Source organism: Xiphophorus couchianus, chromosome 21 (genome assembly GCF_001444195.1).
Source record: "Xiphophorus couchianus chromosome 21, X_couchianus-1.0, whole genome shotgun sequence".
NCBI lineage: Eukaryota > Metazoa > Chordata > Actinopteri > Cyprinodontiformes > Poeciliidae > Xiphophorus > Xiphophorus couchianus.
In genome coordinates, this window is record NC_040248.1 from 6259908 (window position 1) to 6280876 (window position 20969).

General features: G+C 36.7%; 2 protein-coding genes across 9 annotated transcripts; one reads left to right on the top strand and one right to left on the bottom strand.

The window, feature by feature from the left end:
- Positions 1–574: 574 nt before the first annotated feature.
- Positions 575–7561, bottom strand: LOC114136564 (ADP-ribosyl cyclase/cyclic ADP-ribose hydrolase 1-like). 7 transcript variants are annotated; one of them, XM_028004617.1, is made up of 10 exons: positions 7300–7560; positions 6835–6907; positions 6600–6723; positions 5148–5274; positions 4934–5069; positions 4100–4158; positions 3942–4015; positions 3778–3870; positions 1914–2000; positions 575–1564 (listed from the first exon to the last, which is right to left on the bottom strand). In XM_028004617.1, the coding sequence occupies exons 2-10, from the start codon at positions 6881–6883 to the stop codon at positions 1477–1479; spliced, it is 837 nt and encodes a 278-aa protein (XP_027860418.1). In that variant the 5' UTR covers positions 6884–6907; positions 7300–7560; the 3' UTR covers positions 575–1476. The 7 variants fall into 7 exon arrangements, with proteins under 7 accessions (XP_027860418.1, XP_027860417.1, XP_027860412.1 ...); XM_028004616.1 differs by having other exon boundaries at positions 4100–4182; positions 5166–5274; positions 7300–7559; XM_028004611.1 differs by having other exon boundaries at positions 4100–4182; positions 7300–7557.
- Positions 7562–8620: 1059 nt separating this feature from the next.
- Positions 8621–20389, top strand: LOC114136796 (inositol monophosphatase 1). 2 transcript variants are annotated; one of them, XM_028005079.1, is made up of 9 exons: positions 8621–8713; positions 9029–9128; positions 10373–10506; positions 12704–12808; positions 13057–13102; positions 13306–13414; positions 13542–13650; positions 14838–14989; positions 17994–20389. In XM_028005079.1, the coding sequence occupies exons 2-9, from the start codon at positions 9066–9068 to the stop codon at positions 18113–18115; spliced, it is 840 nt and encodes a 279-aa protein (XP_027860880.1). In that variant the 5' UTR covers positions 8621–8713; positions 9029–9065; the 3' UTR covers positions 18116–20389. The 2 variants fall into 2 exon arrangements, with proteins under 2 accessions (XP_027860880.1, XP_027860881.1); XM_028005080.1 differs by having other exon boundaries at positions 8701–8811.
- Positions 20390–20969: the final 580 nt, after the last annotated feature.

A 20969-nucleotide genomic window follows, 5' to 3' on the forward strand; every position in this document is an offset into this window, starting at 1 on the left:
TCATGCTCCATCCAGAAATTTTAATATTTAATGAAAGATTTATTAACAAGAACTTGCAAAACTGTCATGAGGACACAAAGAAAGGACAGGAACAAAAGTTAACCAGGTACATGGAGGAAATAAAATGGTGACATAACAGGAGGAACCAGCGAGGAATGAATGAAGGAGTGAAGTAGTTAAATATTGAGAGAGTAAACTGGAAGAATAAACCAGAATGATTGGCTAACAGGTTACAGGTGTGATGGGAGAGAGCAGATGGCAGACTGAGGAAGGCACAAGAAGGCCAGGGTGAGTAAACAAAAAGAGGAACTAGGAAAAATGAATCTAAGAGTAACACAATGAATAATAAACATAATCTACAATACCCAAGAGATGGCTGAAAAGAAACAAAGAAAAAGAAACAGGAATACAGAATAACAAATAATCAAAAGCATGAACCTAAAGATCCTGACAGATAATAAGGCCACAAAGCATCGTCCTGATAATGCCGTCGCTCCACTGGGGATGATTGCACGCACATCTGGTATCCTCACAACTGTGGAGTTTGCATAAAAAAGATTGATGTCTCCAGATGTTCAAGCCCAAACTTGTTTAATCTTATACACTTGAATCAAACAGAAGGATGTGAACCGCTTAAGCTGTGCTTTGAAAATGACACAATGTGATAAAATGTATGAGAAAATAAACAGGAATTTCTTAAAAACAACAGCTTGTGTAGGAGACAGTCATATTAAGGATGAAAGGCGAAACTGCTGTTTTCTTACATAACTCATCGGAAGCTTAAAATGGAGAACATGTTCACAAGTACAATGGTGGTTGCAAGTTAAATATTGAACTTCTAGTTGTGGTTTCAATTCAAGCTAGAACTCGAGGTGAACAGTTCAGATGTACATTGTTCACACCCATGCAAGCATCGTGTTTGCGTAGGTGTGTTAAAGCTCAAGACTTTATTTTTAAAAAGTGTACATAAGAATGATAAACACTGTGGAAATATACAAGTATTAAATGAAACCACTTATTAGTAGTTAGGTCTGCAGAACCATTTTGAAATCAGGTTAATTAAATTAGCCATCTGACTCTGATTACCCCCTAAATCATGTACTGATTGTTATGAATGCACACCAAATGTTTTGTCTGCTTCAGTTTAGTTTATTTATTTCAAACATATTCACATTCACAATTTAATTACCACAATATTGTTGCACCTAAAACCTGAAACCTCTGTGATGTTCAGCAGTTATGTGTGTAAGCTGTGTGCATGTGTTAGCTAAAAAACCACCACTTCTTCTAGAAAATGTTAAACATAAGGGAGAGGTTAAACACCAAACATTGATACAAAAATCTATAATCCTAACAAAACATATTTTGATAAGGAAGGTTTGGAAAGAAAATGTTAACCATTAAATTAGTTTCACTACCAGGCAGACACATTTTAAAGCTTGACACATGGTTTCAAAATATGATTCATGTGGATGTTTAGACCTTTTGCTGCAACATGCTGCTTGCCAACATCTGGCAACTGGGCTGATTTAGGTCCTGGATACACTGAAGGATCACCAAGGTCCTGTGAAAAAAAATAATAAAAAAATTGGTTAATTTGGTTTCTCACAGCTGACAGTTTGGCTCAAAATCCTTAGAAAAAGATATTTCCACCAATGTAGTCACAAGGTGAAAATGGTCCCAAGAAAAGAGTTTAGATGCTGAATTATTGGTGGATCAGGCATAATCTTTTGAAAAGGCAAAAAGTATCCCTAACCTCACCCTAGGAAGAAACAACCTTATTGCAACAGATATGCACTATACATAAAGTGAATGTTTCATAATATTCACAATAAAGATTTTTTTAAAATCAGTTCCTCCTAAGCAATCTTCCAAAATTGCACAATGATGAAAAGTCTTCAAATGTCACTTACAGGTCACTATCGGTACAGGTCCATCGGAAACCTCGTGACCAGAGTATTTGGATGAGCTCTACGATAGATCCTTGACTGCATGATTCTCTGCAGGAAAGTCAAATAACATAATAGTTTGAAATATTTTAGCAACTAATTATAAAAAAGAAATGGTGAAAATGAACATAGCTTAAATTTGCTGTGTTAAGTAACAATAGGTCTGACATTGCATAATGATGTTACTTTTATGTCCTGCCTTTCTGTGTTAATGTCAAGTAATAAATGACACTAGGTAGTTTTAAATTTTTCAGCTGGGACTAGAAAGTGACATTTTTGAAATTAAATAGAAAGAAAATCTAGATTTTAATGATACAAACTAAAACTGAATTAGTTTTATCCATTGCCAGCAGCTGATTATAACATGTTGGTACTGTGAAAGTGATCTAATGCTTCAGATTTTAAATCCACTCGAACTGGTTGATTTTTTACATCATGGCACAATCCCAACAAAACACTGAAACAAAAGCAACAACTCTATAGTGAGTATGAACCCATTTTATTTTATTCATTTTTTTTAAACAAAGTGAACCTCTCTTTCTGACATGTCTGAACAAAAAGTGACCATAATGTGTGATCTTATCAGACTGTCACATCAATGAAATCAGATGAACAGACTTAGAAATTCACAGAGTGTTACAGAGGAGATGAACTTCATGGAAATCTGCAACTGAAGCGTGATGTGAAGAAATTCTTCTTTCATTGCCCTTGACTCACCTCTTCTAGCAAACCATTAAAAAAAAATAAGAGTGAGTCACCTAAACTGTCTCAATTTACTATGTTTGTCTTTTTGCTTTTTACTTCTGCTGGTGAAAAGTGAGCATGCAGAGGTACTCCTCATAATTTGTCACATTACAACCACAAATTACAATGTATTTTACTTTATTATGTGTAAGGTAAGACATAATTGTAAACTAGAAGGAAAAATGGGTTTTTAAAATTTTACAAATAAGAATCAGAAAATGTGATATATATTAATCTATTCCCTCTGAATCTACCAGCTTTCAACATCTGGAAATTGACATTTTGATCTATTCTGCTTTTCATACTAAATAGATACCATCTACTACCAGCACATTTTTAAGTTTTGTCTCAACCAATTTGACTGGACTTTGACTGAACCATTTTAAAACATAAATATGTTTTGATCCAAACCATTGCATTATAGCTCTGGTGTCTGGAAGTTTAACCGCTGCCCCATGTTGGAGTCTTTTTCAGCATCTAACAGGTTTTCTGTCAGGACTGTCCTGTATTTAACTCCTTTTAACTCCTTCTGTTTGGTAGTAATTGTAATAATGCTTGTTGTGAATTTGTTCAGTTCAGCTAGAGATCCTGTTTTAGAAGCTAATCCTCTTTGATTTTTCACTAGATAATTTTTTTTAAATAGGCAACTTTTGGTTTCCCTTTCTCAGTTAAACTTTGTGTTGAGCTAACCAGAGGTACAATCACAATAAATTCATTTCCATTTGGTGTTTGTCATGTGACAAAATGTAAAATAATTCATACAAATAAAGGAAACAAGTGATCTCCTGTTGAACAGCTTCATGACCATTAGGACAATAAATCACCTGCTGGAAAAAGTCAAACTGATTCCTGGTTCTGTGGTGGACGTCCTGTTTGTTGAAGATTACTTTCTGATCCAATGAGCACATAGAAACTGAAACAACATACATCACTGCTGGAATACAGGACTGGAACACCTTCTGCACTAAATCATCACCTCTTGACGTGGTCAATTGGTGAATGTTGCAGCCAAAAACGCTCTTTATCATAGCAATGTGCTTGAGGCAATATTTTTTTATTTTTTAAATGTAGTTTTTGTGCTTACATGTGAGGTCCCTCTGGATTTGTCACCACCTTTATGTTGACATAGTTCACTCTCTGAGGATTCAGGCTGTCCAGTTCAATGCTTCCAAACATGCTATGAAAAAAAAAGAAGTCAAACAATTAAGTTTTGAACACGTTTTCAGTAACTTACTCCTGTCATCTTACCTCTTCCTGTTGAATGCATTAGTAATAGACCCATTCAACAACACGGTAATGTTCCCACATGCCATCTCTGCAAACTAACAAACGAGAACCCAGTGAGAGCAAATTGGCATGCAAGATTCTGTAGGAAACATTGTATGCTGATAAAAAAGAAATTTTACGTTTTGTGAGGCTCGCTTCCATAATGAGTAAACTGGATGGGTTCTGCATGTTGACCACGCTGGACAAGAATTGAAATCGAAGTCTGCATCAAATAAATTATATTTATGTTACATTTCAGCAAAATACACATAAATCACTTTGGAATATTAGTCTAAATAGGTGTATACCAGCCTCAATATTTTTACAGTTCAGCAGTAGATTATTGAAGGTGTGCTAGAGAAATACTTTAGCCAGGGCAGGAACCAAATGAGCTAAATCATCCAGTTTGACCAGACTTAATGCTGAAATTAATGCTGTAAATATTTTGAAATTCTGGAGTGAGACTTAACAAAGTCATGAGAAGTTCTGTTTGCAGGTTGTCACGTAGCAGACACTGAAACCATGTGAAAGAAAGGGTTATGAAGAACAGCAGTAACAGCATGTGGGGATTTATTTTGCAAAGAAAGGGAAGCGAGTACAAGTAAAATGATAAATGGTGCTAGATACATAATCCTATAGACAACAAAAACTGTTATAGGGTGCAGAGAAAATGACTCAACTTCCAGCAAGAAAATGACCATAAACTTATGGCGGTTTTTAGATGTCTGTGTGGTAAAAATAAATCCACTGTTTTCAGATTTTCATTTCTAAAATATCTGAAAAACATGCAACCTTTTCTTTTCTTTTCACGGCCCAAATATGCACATTATTGTGTCAGCTTATCCTATAGAGTCGTAATAAAATGCATTGATGTTCAAGGTTAGGCTGTGATGGAATTTTATCAAAATTATAAGGCACTTTATTCATAATTCTTTTTAAAAACTCTTCTTTATTGCAGATAAAGATCAACCAACCAGAGTCTTCTTCCTGGCCACACCAGATCAGGTCGTTGAACAGGAAACCAACCAACGTGTCTTCCAGTGTCCAGAAATGCCGAAAAACAGCTGCGTAACTGTGCATCAACATCCTGGTTTTACTCCAAAAAAGAAACTGAACAGATAATAGAAAACCACAGTTTACCAAGTGATTTAAGAACTGATTTGTTAAAACTCGAGTTTCAACACTCACCCTATCACATGGCCAGACCTGTGGCATCATGTTAAACATTTCACAATAATGCTCTTCTGTCACATTACAAGAGGCATGCTGGACAACAGCCTTCTCAAACTGCCTCCAGATTTCCTCACAGTCATACCTGAATATGGAACAATTGATCACAAAAATAACTGCTGATGAAAGACTTGCAATTGTTGAGTAAAATGTTAGAAACTGACCAAAAGGGTAATTTATTTGAGCAATTTTAGCAACTATTAAGTTTAATGATTATGGCTTGTACCTCAGAAATATCCAAAATTCAGTTTATAAGAAGCTTAGAATATCACATTGCTTGTGGAAATTTTTCTGAGTTTTTCCTTCCACCTAACTTTCCATTTCTGTGTGAGCAGCCAGCTTTGTCAGCAATGAGGTTTAGAGCCGTACCCTCCTGGGCTTAAAGTGAGTGTGAGTGACTGATGGCTTGTCAACTGAACAAAGGAACATGTCATTTAGGCAGGGCACTGGCTTCTTTATCTTCACGTGTAAGGACATGGATACAAGAAAAATAATAACTACCTGCTTAAACATGTCTAAGCAATAACTAAAAACAACTGGAGTTATGACAAACAAGTCACAGTTAAGAGGATGACAAAGGAGGCATAAAATAGCTTTTCCAAGGCTTACTGTTAGAGAAATACAGTAAAGTGTGTCATCTTTGGGCCACAGAGTGTAAGAACCAATCACTTATTTTTAGGTTCTTAACACAAATGGAAGGTGACTTTACACTCTGGAACATTTGGGAAAATGAACTAAATAACTCCAGCAGTAAGTCTAAGTAAAATCAAAATTCATGGTTTTAGAGTGGCTTAGTCAAAGTTTGGACTATAATCTCATTGAAATGCTGTGGTATGAACTTAATTAGCCAGTTTGTGCTCAAAAATCATTCAATGATGCTGCATTGAAACAATTGTGCAAAAAGAGTGGACTGGATTTCAAATACAGTAATAAAAATGACTCATTGATAGTCATGGCAAATGCTAGACGGCAATTTGTCACCATTTTACCAAGAGTGGCAAAAACACTCTTGGTTCCTATGAGTTGTTAAACTCATAGGAAGCAGTTACTTTTTTTTTTACATATCACCGGGTTGACTTCTTTCTTTTTTGTTTGTTTTTTTCAATTCTAAATAAAATCATTTGTTAAGACATGTATTTTGCATTTCCAGAGATTATCTTGTGATAAAATGTCTTACAATTTGAGACATTTAAATGCAACAATAAAAGCAACCTCATAAAAAATCTGTAAACACAAGCTAGTGGATTCCGCTGAAAAATTTCTGACATGTAAATGGCTTACTACAAATCCATCAACGTTAATCACTGCTTTCTTTTTCAAGCTCTTTCATTCTTCATACGCATAATGTGTCTATAAATACACAGTATTTATGTGTATTTATTAATGTGCTGTTAATTAATGGTACATTACCATAAGCCGGGCTGAACCAGTGTGGTGTAAGTGAAGCATCTTCCTATCACAATGTGCTTAATGTTTGGAGTTGTCCCAAACGTGGCTTGTACGGGACAGAGGCAGAGCTGAGGCACAATAATCCCTTTGAGTCAGGCACAAAAGTCAAAGAAAAAAAAAAGACAGTATCTGTTACATTTAGGAGTGGTTGACTTTGTGAAAGAATGTCACGAGAACATTGGAGAGAATTACTTACATATGGTGACTATTACGGAGCAAGCCGATTTAACAGAAGGCATAATCATGGAAACCTTGATCGCGCCGTAGTTCTTCAAAAAGAGACATGTTTTAACTTGCCATTGCGTTGATAAGGCCCCCTAAAAAGGAGGGTATTACAGAATGTAGCTGCAAAGTACGACATTTAATTCTGAAGACTCAAAAGATGTCTGTCATTGGCTGATATGTAATTATTATTTTTGAACAGCTAACATCTTTCAACTGCTTTATTTTACTTTTTGCACTCATGCATTAAGTGCAAAAAGTAAGTTTTGTTAGTGCAGCTCTAACAAAACCACCAGCGTGTCAAGCACTCAATACAAAGACTTCAAACGAATGTAAGAATAAGTTACAGAAAAACATTTTTTAAACTTTTTTTTCCCTTAAAGTACATGAAGTTAAAAATATTGTGTACAAATTTCTGGAAAAATGTCAAGCTTACCACCTTCCATTTCCTAGTAATGGCCTGCAAAACGCTCCCACAGTTGCAATGGGAAGCAGTTGGTTCTTGATTTCCAGCTTATTGTTATGTCTGATAGTTCCATGCATCCAACAGTTTCCTTCTGGGACTAAGAGTTGTTGAGGTTGTTTTCGCTGGTTAACAAACACGTCTCCTTACTATGACCAAGGCATTCTTGAAAAACGTTTTTTTTTTTCCACCCCCATTTTCCAAAAGAAGATCCACATGACTCCTATTAGGATGCTGGTAGGAATGTCCCAAACAAAGTGTCTGGTGTACTCTGAAATTTTTCTCCATAATTTGGGAGATAATGTACACAAAGTCCTCAAGAATTTTATTATGAGCAAAATATCCAATCAGTTAAATTTTGTTAGTTTTTCTCTGCTGACAAAATCGGTTCTATACAATTAAAGTTCTCAACATCAGTTTCTCTGAGTCTAAAAACTGAAATGTAATAGTGTTGCTAATTTTGATTAAAAATAATACAAAGCAACATTGGTAACAATACATACATGGTACATACACTTCATACATTTCTACAACTTAGGGATGACTTCTCCTGATACTGATTATCTTTCACTAACTTATTTATATACCAAAGATCTTCTGATTTCATTTTTATATGTATCTCTAAAATAAACTATATTATGTTATTTACCACAGAATATCTGATTTTGACAGTTGTTTTGAATTAAGATGAAACTGATTACAGGTTTGGTTAGGGCGACATTGCATTACATTTAAGAGATTTATAATGTATGACTGAAGTTTGATGTATGTCTACTGTAAGTATTTCTTATGGTCATGCATATCTTCAAATCCCAGCATAACTTTTAGACGTATGTTGGTTGTTGTTACCACTGATGCTGCTGCCACCTGTTGGTTTAAATCAGGAGTTATCTGCATTTGAACACTTTTAGTAAAGGAAAAGAAATAGAAATATGGCAAAAAATTGGAAAGAAAACAAGAAACGAAAAACATTGTGTAGAATACCAAAATTTGTAATAACAAAGAATTGGCTGTGATTGAAGAAGAAGAAGGAAAAATGTAATAATGAGAATAATTATTTATAATAGGGGAAAAGAAAAACAACAAATGTGACTTTTGCTGGGAGAAAGAAAGTGCTGATCATGTTTTGATGAAGCGTTTTAAATATGCAACTAAAGGAAAGAGAACAAGAGGAAATATTAGAAATGATAAATAAAGAATTATTCATTACTTTTACATCAGACAATGTAAGGATACAGTGGGTGGAGACGATGAGGTTACAGTCATGAACACCAGGGGGCGGTATGCACCTCTGAAGTTGTTTTCAATCAGCCAAGAAGAAGAAAACGAAGCGGAAGCTCCAGCCTCCCACGGCTAAACGTCAATGTTGTGGCTGTCTCTCATTCTCCAGGTTGGTTAAACTAGCTCGAGATCCCTCAAAGTGTGCACTCAAAGGCGGAAATTAAATCAAATCCACAATTGCTTGGGAAATTATCTGACGGTGTTTTGGTACATGGCATCTAATCTTCCTGCACTAAATCTGTGAAGCTACAAGCTATCTTAGAAAGCTAACCTATGCTATAACTAATGTTTCCCTCTTTTTTTTATTCAAAACATGTTGTTAACCCATTTAAAATATTTTGTATTACGGTTGCTGTCTTAAAGGCTGTTAACTCGACGGACTGGATGTTGGTGTGTTTTAGTAAAGCCTTCCTTTATCTTCCAGGTATCTTAATCTTTATTCTTCGCTCCTCTCTATCAACATGAGCGATTTTTGGCAGGAATGTATGGACTTCTGTTTAGATGTCACCAAACGGGCAGGAAAGGTAAGCAAAGTATTTATGGGGATAAAGTCTAATCAGTGCTCTTTCTTTAAGAAAGTGGCTTCAGGACAGCCAATATTTTGGAGTAGCCTTCAGAAACCTGTTATTCTTACTTTATTTTAGTCACTTCTGCTAAAAAAAAAAAAAAGTATGTAAGAGCAAAACAGAAGAAAAATCTGCCTCAAACATACCAGTTCTGTCAGGAGGATTGGGTCAGAACCCCAGGAAATTCTTGTGATAAGCTTGGTGAAGGAAAACCCAAACATTTAACCCAAGTAATACAGTTTAAAAGGCAGTTCTTTCATATACTAATGTGTGCAAACTTTTCAAATTTAAGAAAATAACATAAAATTACCTCTTATAATTCTGACATTCAGCTGATAGAAATAATTTGATCAATACTATGTGACATAAAGCATGAAAAGTTTAGATTACTTTAATTACTTTAACTTTAAAGGAGGAAAAAAAACTGAGTATGTCTCCTTATTATTTGTACATGTTTATTTCATACAAGTAAAAAAAAAAAGATAATTAAACATTAAATATAAAAACACTGATTGGAAATGCATAATATTAAACCAGCTCATTGTTTAGCAAAAACAAAACTTTACTTCTTTGGGGAAATATTATCAACTAGATTTAGTGAAGACAGTGTTAATCTTAATGTTGGAGAACTGTTGTAAAGAGTGGCTTTCTGGGGTCACTAAGTCTCCATAACAACCAGTTGTTTGGGAAGCATGCCAGGAAAAAGGCTTTTCTGTCTCATCATCTCAAATGTAAACATGTGGAGTTTGCTGAAGAGCTGTGGAGTTATGTTACTTGAGGCTAAGATTTCAGTTTTCAGTAACAAACACTCCCCCAGCCCAAATGCCCTCTGTTGGATCTGTGATGCTGTGGGCCAGGTTTTCTTCTAGAGAATTTAATGAAATTCTGCAATAAAATTCAATTTATTTAAGGCTTTCTCTTTAAAAGGTGCAGATAGTCCTGCTTTCTGTATGCAAGTTGTCATTTGCATTTTTTCTGCTCCTAAAGTGTTCATTATAGAATTTGTTTCTCAGTACATGTTACAGCGTGAACATAATGTTGCATTAAAGGAAACCCCAGACGGAATAAATTTATGAACCTACAGAGCTCAGACATATTGTCGTCTGTGGCCCACCCTTGCCAACAATCTGTCACCATGACGCTCGTCACATGGGGCTAATTAGAGCAGCAGCTGTGTTCAGTCGTTGCCGTGTTTCTGACAGATGATCCGCGAGGCGCTGCAGAAGGACATCACCATCATGCAGAAGAGCTCTCCGGTTGACCTGGTGACCGAGACGGACCAAAAAGTGGAGCAGCTCATTATATCCTCCTTAAAGGAGAAGTACCCCACGCACAGGTGCGCTGCTGTTATGGAAAATCTTTGATGCATGAGTTTGTTTTTTACTCCATCTGAAGAACATAGGACAGAGGGCATAAGAGGAATGGAGCGATGAATTATTTTGCAAGTTTCCTGGGCTTCAAATCTGCAGTTGCTTTTGCTATTTGTGGCATTTTTCCTCTTGCTTCTATTTCCTGTGGTTGCAGCATTGTGTTTGTGGTAGCCGCATTTGTTCTGTTTTCTCTGATTGCAGTATTTTGTTTATTTGCAGCTTTTTCCTGATGCAATAGTTTTTCACCCAGTGATTTGGGTAATTCATGTGTTTGCAGCTGGTTTTGCCGTTTGCGGCTACCGTTGTCAAGTGATTTGGCAGCTGATAATGTGTTGCTCAACTCGAGTTGCCTGCTGTTGTGCCATTGGGCGGCTGTTCTAGATGTTCTGGCTTCTTGTAAACCAGATCACTTGCACACACATCCCCGGTCTGCACGCGGAGCAAATTATGGCCAAACTTATGTTTGTTGTTTGTCCATGCACAACTGATTAAACCTTTGTAGTTAACCATATCTGTACAAAATCTAAGTTATATATGCTGTCTAAATTAGTATCATGGTCTGGGCTTTTAGTGTCAAAGAGATGATCAAAATGCTTGAAGATAGTCAAAAGCAAACTTTGCATCATGTTCTGCTTTTTCAAATACATGCCAGGTGTGTATGTGTGATGCGTCTCTCGTTCAGCATAAACTTGCGACATGATTGGGGAGGAAGCTAAGTTTATTTTAGAGAATTTACGCCGAGGCTGTCGAAAGAAGTGTGAAGTGGAAATCATCCACTTGGATGGAGAAATCACCTTTTTCGCTCAATAAAAGTAACTCTCTTTTTCTCTATTTTCTGAAAACACACAAGCATAAAGATTCAGGTAATTTGTAATTTTCCAGGACTAAGCATTATGTTACAAATTTAAAGGAGAAATAAAATGTGTACTTACAAATTTTTAAAACGTTTTTTTATGCTCCCATGCTACAGTAGAGGGACAATGGAGAGTTTGTGTCAATGCAAGCATTGTGCTCTCTGTTTAAAAAGGTTGAGGACCTCTGTACCCTCTAAATATGCTTTATGCTAAAGGCTAATGCCAGCAGACCATGCTTATATAATTACACATATAAACATACAGAAAAGTGTTGGTCATTTCAGACCCTGCCAAGCTCTGTAAACTGTTTATTAATGTGTGTGTTAAACATATGAATAATAATAATATATTAAGGCAGTTAGTCTTAGTGAACACAAGGGCTTCTCAAACTTTTCAGGGTTATACAATTAATGAATTAATTGAAAACACTAGACACATTCAATGCTGTAGTTGTTTATCAAGGGAAGATGAAGAAAAAATAAAACGGTTTTGGAAAAATTAAATAACTCCATAAAAGCGTAAAAAAAAAAAATTACCGGTAAGTGGGGTCTGACTGTATATGGTGTGTTCATATTCAGGTGTTGCATCCTTCGAAGGCTGTCCAAATTTGAATTCTCCTCCAAATGCAGCCCACAACTGTGTCACGCTTTTTTCTTTTTTGAAATGTTTTTTTGGCACTGGTGACTGTATTTATTAGTAGGTCCCCTGGCAACCATTCAGATATGCTCTGACAAAGTACCACCGATTTCCACACAGCTGCAATCCCCAACCAAACCTCCACCTCACAGAGCAACCCTCCTCCATGCCTCAACCACTCAGCTCCTCCAGACTAGCAGCAGCAACAATTAGACAACACCTGATGGAGCTAATCATAAGAACTACCTTCAGTCAAAGGGCATAATGAGAAGCATTGTTGTGATGACATGCTGAAGGTGGAGTGTCAGAAAAAAGAGGAGCTCCTAAAAGAGACAGGGGCCGATTTCAAGTAGTCAAATTACAAAGTCTAATTTATTTTATGTCATGTTTTAATATATACATATACACAGCATTTAACAACAACTGAAGGTAACATAGTTACTTGATTGTGCTATAAAATAGCGCTGTTTTCCTGGAAAATACATAATACCGCCACTTTAAGTGTAAGTATGCGTTACAAAAATTAAAAACTTAAAGCAGGTGTGTTGTTAGGCTTTTGTCATTTACTTAGACATGCCAATTTTGTCAAATATCTTCATATCAAATCAATTTAATAGTTCAAAACTGCTGCCGTTTTATCTGTTTCATTTTGTTTTTGTTTTATATTTCTAAGCTTCATCGGTGAGGAGTCTGTAGCCGCTGGTGCTCCCAGCATTCTCACCGACAATCCCACTTGGATCATCGACCCCATCGACGGCACCACCAACTTTGTGCACAGGTACTCCTAACCGGGAGGTAAGGCTCTCCTGGAAGCCTGAAACTGCTCTGAATCTGTTTCATCTCAGTCCCTCCTTGACTATTTTTATCTTTTAATTAGCTTCCCTTTCTTGGATTGTCCTCTCTTGGATTATCTTCAGGGATAATTAGATGAAAATGAACTGATAATAGAAGCTCGCTTCTTAAAGCCTGATTCCTACTGGGAGTTCATTAAACGGATGTTTTATATTGTACATTTCTGTTGGGTAGGTTCCCCTTTGTGTCTGTATCAATCGGCTTCACAGTGAAGAAAGAGGTAGGTCTTAATGTATGCAAATCTCATGTTTATTCCCCTGCTGGGATTTCTTGATTATAATATACATTAACCCCATTGTCGCCTTGTGAATCTCTGAATAGTGATGCTGAAAAATTCTCCTTGTTATGCAGCTGCTGCTCTGTTTTTAGCCCTCCTCCCACACAGCTTCAATTATCAGCGTGTTTTCTGCCTTTTGCTCTCAGATAGAGTTTGGGATTGTCTACAGCTGCATCGAGGATAAAATGTACACGGCACGGAAAGGGAAAGGGGCGTTTTGCAACGGAAACCCCATCAAAGTGTCCGGGCAGAAAGGTGATTCCGTACGACACATGACTGGTGTTGTAGATGCAAATCAATCCACTAGGTGGAGCTGGATGTCCGCTGTTGATCCCGTTTGTTTCAGGAATGAATGGGTTTCTTTTTGTTTCCCTTTCTGAAGACATTAGCAAGTCTTTGGTGCTGACTGAAATGGGCTTCAAAAAGGAAACTGAGCACTTCAACATTATGTTAGCCAACATCAAGACTATCCTCACCATTCCTGTTCATGGGTAAATATTAACTTATGGAGTGTTGCAGCAATTAATGTAGGAGAAGGCAAAACCGACATACTTCTCAGAAGCCTGACATTTCTGTATAAAATGTCATTTTTGTATCTTCTTAAACTCTTTCTTTTGTTGTTTTCATTGTCTGTAAGCCATAATTGTCAAAATTAGAAAAAAAAATGGCTTAATGTTTTTCACTGTGAGATGATTCCATATAATGTAAAAGCTTCAGTTTCTGTAATGAGTGACAAAAAATATTGACCTTTTTTATTCAAAGCATAGTTTCTCCAGAGTACCATTTAGCAAACTCTACATGTTTAGGTTTGTGATAGAAAAACGGGAAAGTTTTTTTCCTGGCATGAGTCAGGAACAGGTAGATGTAGTAATGGTTTATCTGGAAACTTGCTGACTTCAAGCCATTTCCATTATGTTACTTGAAAATGGTCTGAAAACAAAATTTTATCGTTTATCGCAATAACTTCTGGGGGAATTTATCGTCCAGCAAAATTTGTTATTGTGCTCCAACTCTTTAAAAAATGTTATTTACTTTTGAGTAGTTATTTTATTCTGCATTTAGCACAAAATACCCCTCAAAATAAAATAAAAATATTAAAATGGAAACTTCTACACCTTCACACTCCATATCCTTACCCCATTAAGGTTTCATTCAGCAGTATGATATTGCACATCTTGTAAAACAAACACTGATTAGCTCTTATTCTTTAACATTTTGTTTACCCAATAAGAGGAATTTACCTAAAAACTCTTTTTTTCATAGACCCATCCCTCTGTAGTGTTTTGTGATGCATTTTTTAAATAACCTGAAAGCGCCTGAAACCTCCCAGTGGGACGTTTGTATAAATGGTCTTACCCTCTTCATTTTTAATCTTGTGACCTGAATTAGATCAAAACGTCTATTAATAAATCATATGGAAGCTGCTGCTGCCCTCCTCCTTCTCCTCCATTGTTGTTGTGTACACAGCAACCTTTTTTATCTATATTTTCCAACAATAAAAGCCGCCTCTTGTTAGTGTTTTCTCAAAATTTAAGTAAGTTGTGCAGACTCGTTAGATAAAAGAAAAAGTTGAAAAAGCAACAATATGCACAGTAACATAACGAACTGTTAAGCAGGGGATAATTGCTGCTCATTTATTATTCCCACTACAAGCTGAAACTAAATGTCCCGTTTCCAGGATTCGCTCCCCAGGCAGCGCAGCCATCAACATGTGCCTAGTGGCGTCCGGTTCGGCCGACGCTTACTATCACATGGGGATCCACTGCTGGGACATGGCTGGAGGGGCGGCCGTCGTGACTGAAGCCGGAGGAGTCATCATGGACATTTCAGGTGAGTCACAGAGACAACTGGACGTCTTCAAACAGGGATTCTGCTGAAAACTTACTGAAGTACCTGTCAAAGTGACCAATTAAATGTGTACTTTAGGAACACTTCTACTAATTTAGTGTCAGTTCACAGCAAATGTCATCTTGAGACACTTTTCAAAAGATTGGCCAATTGATCCTAGTTATCAAGCAGTGCATTAAGTTTAGTTTATTATTCAAGTTAGTTTAAGAAATTGTTTTCTCTTTCCCTAGTGAAAGGGAAAAGTTAATAGCAGGATAGGAAGAATGATCAGTTGACTGCAGGATATCTCAACCGGTTCCCTCTTACAGACCAGGTGTGGCTTCTATGGAGAGAAAAACCTGAGAGAAAATAAGTTAGTTTTTGTATGTATGTATTTTTTTAAATTTTTTTTAGGTTTAATGTTTGAATGTTTTTTGATGTTACTTCCTGATGCATTTCGGTCTGCGGAGCTGCTGTCAGTCGGCTGCCATGACAACGGGTTTGTTATACATAACAGTCATCAAAAAGGATGAAATATTTTATAAAGTATAGTAGCCATAGTTTTTTTTAAAATTTTAACAGACTATGGCTCCTACAGCGACAATTATGTAAAATTAAATTATTGCCCAGTGTATTTGATTAGTCCTGCCTTGCATCTTGACAGAACTGACTGAAACCAGAATACAAATTTTATATCTTAAAACAACTGCAATTTTCTCATGCTTAAATTAAGCCATATTTTATAGAAATTAGATAATAAATAAGAGCATATCAACCATTTTGTTTGACAGATTCACAGTCATCCCACATTGGACCACTATGGTCTTTGTGGATATTATTCAGTGCACAGTAATGGCGCCTGCAGGTGTGTGTCACTAGCTATAGCGGCTAATAGGCCCTGTCCAGTCCAGTAATATATATTGATGCTCCCTACAAAGCTTATCCTATAAAACACCCGTAACCCTGTCATTCATTTCAACTTCTTTAACAATGCATTAACTGATTTGTCTGGTAGATACTCAAAACTTCTGCTTGCGATCAATATTTGCAATCTGGCCAGTGAGCTGGATGAATACTGCAGTTTGCTCTTCTGGAAAATCTCCAAAGGGAGCCTGACCTCATCGAAGCCTACAGACTTCCTAGACAAACTGCTTCCCCTCTCCCCGGTTTCACTCCTTTCCACCCAACTTTAGGGGTCGTCATGGCAAACTCAAGAAGGGGCTCACCCTGAGAACATTCGACACATCCTTGCCTAAAAACTGAAACCAGTTTGTCCAATCAGGTGAGGGAGGTGTTTGGACGTGGAGCTGATTCCCTGATAGCCCACCGCCCACAGGGGCAGCTTCTGCAGGTGGTTTCTTTGAGGTAAAGGCCCCTCATCACTCTGAACCCCCACCTACGCTGCATGTGCTGTGCATCAAGGGGTTTGCTCTTAGGAAAGTGAAAGCAACCTTTGCGGTGTGCCGAGCATGCTGCGATGTACAGCAAGACACGTAGAGGCAGGAAATCTCTCGCTGCTCTTCTCTAAGCCAAAAGTAGAAGGTCACTGTGGAAACGGAGCACCGTCTCCAGCACCAGCTCCGTGAATCATAGCTTCGCAACTTTCTCACTTTTTTTTTTTTTTTACTTGCTGCTCATCTTACTAGCGAGATGAGTTCCAACTTAAGTTATTTAAAAAAATGCAACTTATGCTTCACCTTTCCAGATTTGGAGTGTAGGGGTCACTGTTGCATCAAGAAACAAGCTCAGCAAAATGTTATTTCTGGTCTGACAGATCTGTTATAGAACTTAATAAACATTCATCGTAGACAAATTAGACACATAATGGTTACTGTATGCTTCCCAAACAATTTTAGGGGTGTTTTTGATGATTTTTACTGTTCATTATCCAAGTGTCACCCCATTATATAAGCACCTTGGTTTTCCTTCCATGTAAACAGAAATCTCAAGAAGTGAGGCAGCAGCAATTCACAAGCCCCCCCTCCGGCTGAGCACAGCTGTGTTTGTGGTTTCTGCAGAATAGAAAATGTCACCTTAGAGTACTTGATCTTCTTTTTCTGTCAAAGTTTTTCACCATCTTCTACTATTCTTGTCTCACGTTTGGTCCACATTTTCTATGAGCCGCAAAAGATAGTCTAGGTAAATCGAAAGTGCACCTGGTTTCAGGTCAAGACTTTTACATCTAGGGACAAAATAAAAAGAATCTGGTCTTTATTACAGTCTGGAAAAGTGTGGAGTTTTTCTTTTACCCTTTTCTAAGTCTGCATTTTATTCTCATTTTAATCAAAACTATATATAGACAGAACAAGCAACATTTTCAATTCAAAAACTTTGCTGCTAAACTGTTAAACAAATAAATTTATTCTTTCTAATATGTCCTTTAGGTTCTTTAACTATCTACTTGGTACAGATTATTATACCCATTCAGCTTTCAAGTGCTTCAGGAACCCCTGATCATTCATGAAACTTCAAAAAATATACTTTTTTAGAAATGTGATCTGTGGACTTCTGATAGGCCATCTCCTTTTTGCACAGCTTTCACACAACAAAGGTCTTTTGCAGTGTCCCATCAGATTGTTTTTTGTAGGGAAAATTAACTCCCAGTGGGCCAAGAGAAGCTGCTTCGTCATTCATCGTTTGTTTGGATATGCAGCTTGTGCGACAGATTTATGGACATACGGCAAACTGCGATAAAAGTTCCAGGCTTGGGATTTTTGTTTGCCAAGAAAGATACATTTTGTTAGGATCTATGTAATTAATCGAAATTAATGCATTAACATCCCTCCAACAGCTGGTAATATAACAGCTAAAAAAATAAAGAAATCAAGATTCTTGCGCCAATTCAAAACCAAAAAAAAGCAAACAGGTCCAGTTTTAGCTCCTAAAAGCAACATGTTATTGAATCATTCAGTTGTTTTCACACACACACTTCTCTGTTAATCATTTAATTTCTTACCATATTAGGGGAAAAAAAGTCCTTAATTTTACATCTCTCTTCCTTAACCAGGTGGGCCGTTTGATTTGATGTCTCGCAGGCTGATTATTGCCAGCAGCAGGACGATAGCTGAACGAATTGCCAAGGAGATAACAGAGTTCCCCGTTGGCAGGGACGACACAGAAGGCCTCTAAACCTCCACAGCCAGCAGAAGCTGAGTTAAAACACACACAGCTGCTTGCAGTGTAACAAGTGTCGAGCCCGTCTTTGCCTTAGGAACCAAAATGATAGTTACCTCTGAACAGCAGCAAGCGGAGTCGTTAAACATTTTATTCTCCTGTATATCGGTACTTAGTCATACACACATACTTTTATGTTGTTGAGTTGTTTGCACTGTGTTGTATTTTATTGAATCACTCAGGCATTTTTTTTTTTTATTCAAACATAAAAAATAAATTTTTATTAACAGGTACCTCAAAACAGCATCCTTACAGCCTTAAAAATATTAACATCAAGGTTCATGCTTATTTCTAAAGATGTTTAAACTAAGAATATTTATTCAGTTGGGGGAAAAAAATCACATGTAAAAAATGTAACTATTTTTTTAAACATATACTCTCATACAAGTTATCCACAATATCTTTTTAAACTTCAAAAAATATTTATCATTATTCTTAGAAATGGGAAAGACAACAGAGCACTGAATTCAATCCAAATTGGTTGATTGGTTGGTTAGTAATGGCTACAAGAGAAGAGCTGCTGAGTCTAAGCTTGCCCATATCTGCAGTCAGAGCCATAAAAACCCCAAAACCTACAAACACCCTGCAGAAAAGAGCGGTGGCTTGGGCTCAGTTTGTCTTTGCAGCCAGCACATGCTATCTACATGCTGACCAGTTTTTGCAGGTCCTTAAAAAAGAAGTCCTATTTGTAATAACCTCCATTTTATGGCCTTAAAAAGTCTTGTAATTTCTCATACTAGGTCTGAAATCTAGTACGAGACAGTATGTCTTGGATTATTTGTTTACTGCTTAACTCATCAGCTTTTGTTGACAATGGACCAATTTTTGCCTAAGATAGAATATGGTATCTGCAGGCAATTCTAATAAAAACACTGCTGCTCAGTTGTCCATAGCCAGCACAGAAGAAATTGTATAGTTGACCTGTAGACTAAAGTCCATTGTAAAGTTTACTATCTACTGTGAGAATCGAGTTGAAGTTGGGTAACCTAAGTGTAAAATTACTGAACTCAAGAGCCAAAATACATCAACGTAATTTGGCATTCATATTTAGCTTGGTAAGTAAATCAATGAAGCTATGTGTCTCTTTTTTTTGTCATTCATGTCTCTCCTGTTTTAAACTATTTCTGGTCCTGAAAAGCCTAATAGGTAACTTACTGAAACTTGTAGAAACCCTTATTTGGACAGTGGCGCCATAGAAAGTTTTCCTAAATTTAAATTATTTCATTTTTCTTTAACTAGAAGCTTTAGCTTTTCAGTATCATACACTGAGAGTAGGTTTGGTGTGACATAAAGCATTATTAAGTAGAAAGACAACTGAAACCTATTGTTGGGTGTGGTGGAAGATGTGTGATGCTGGGGGCTGTTTTCCTTTCCAAAGCCTCTGAATCGTCGTTGAAGTGGTTGGTATTGTTAAGTCTTTGAAAAGCCCCGTAAATTGAGGTCAAATTTTCTCAAGAGGATCATGATTTCTAAACGTGACCAAACCAACACAGAAAGCAATTATTTCTTAATGTTGGATTCTTTTTTTCCCTCTTCGGAATAAATATAATGTTGGGTTTTATTGAAATTGTTCAGTCTGAGATTATTCAACCTCAATAATTTTATTTCTATGTAATTTAAGGGTTTTTAGACATCTTTTCCAGAAAGCGCTGTACCTGTTTTAAGAGTGAATTTAGTTTGTACTGTCCACAATTCACCACATACATCACATGACTAACTCCTGTACTGTATATCTATTTTTTCTGTACTGTATGACTTCTTATCAAGTCTAGAATAAAAAAAAAAAACATGACATGTGTATCTTTAATGTGTGTTTTTTTAAAGTTATTTAAAAATCCCCTTAAATATAGTTCCTGCATCCTTGCCTCTATATTTCAGTTTCATAAATTAACTCGTTTAGCTGAAGCTGAGGCTGGTGTCAACCAGCACAGACACGCCGTTGTTGTAAACCACAGACATAATGGACAACTGGCAGCAGAAATAAGAGCCTGTGTATGAACATTTCTACAGGAAATGTGCTGACTGAGCAGATGGCAAGCTTCATGACTAAATATGGGAGCTCAGTGTCACGACTCATCCCTGCAGGAAAATAGAAATGAACAGTTAGGGGAAGGGAAAAAAAAGAATAAAATCTGTCAATACGCCTCTCATTTCTGTTTTGCATCATGTAGACATTCCTGTTAAATTCTTGCTTCCTATGTGTAAATAAAGTTATTCACACCCCTTCAATTTCACCATTTATTTCTGGGAACCTTGGTATGTTTTACTCAGGTTTTGTGTGCAAAACCAACTCAAAATAATGCAAAAATGGTGAGAAGAAAGGGAAAGTATAATCGACTCACATTTTCTGTTTTACAAATGAAATCTTGAAAGTGCATTTGATATGCCTACACAAACCCAGGTCATCCAAATGAACTGACAGACTTTGCAAGAAAAGCATTGATTGGATAAGCAGCCAAGAGAGCTTTGGTAACTGAAGGAGCTGCAGAGATCCAACCAGAGCAACAACAAAATGGTTTGGATCAAATCTCTGTTGGCATGCGTGGCCTCGTTATAAATCAAATTCAGAATCTACTTCAAGACTTAAAAAAATAATATTTTTTCTTGCTGCAGTTGTTGTAAGAGATGGTTTTAATTGTATTGTGGCTGAACATGTACGCTCCATCCATCTTACCAGGTTTGACCCGCTTCATTATGCTTAAAAAGCTTCCCCACAGCATGCTGCTGCCACTACCGGGTGGGAGGATGCATTAAGGGGGTCTTCTGTTACTTTCCTGAACACACATAACATTTTACATGTACTTTTGCA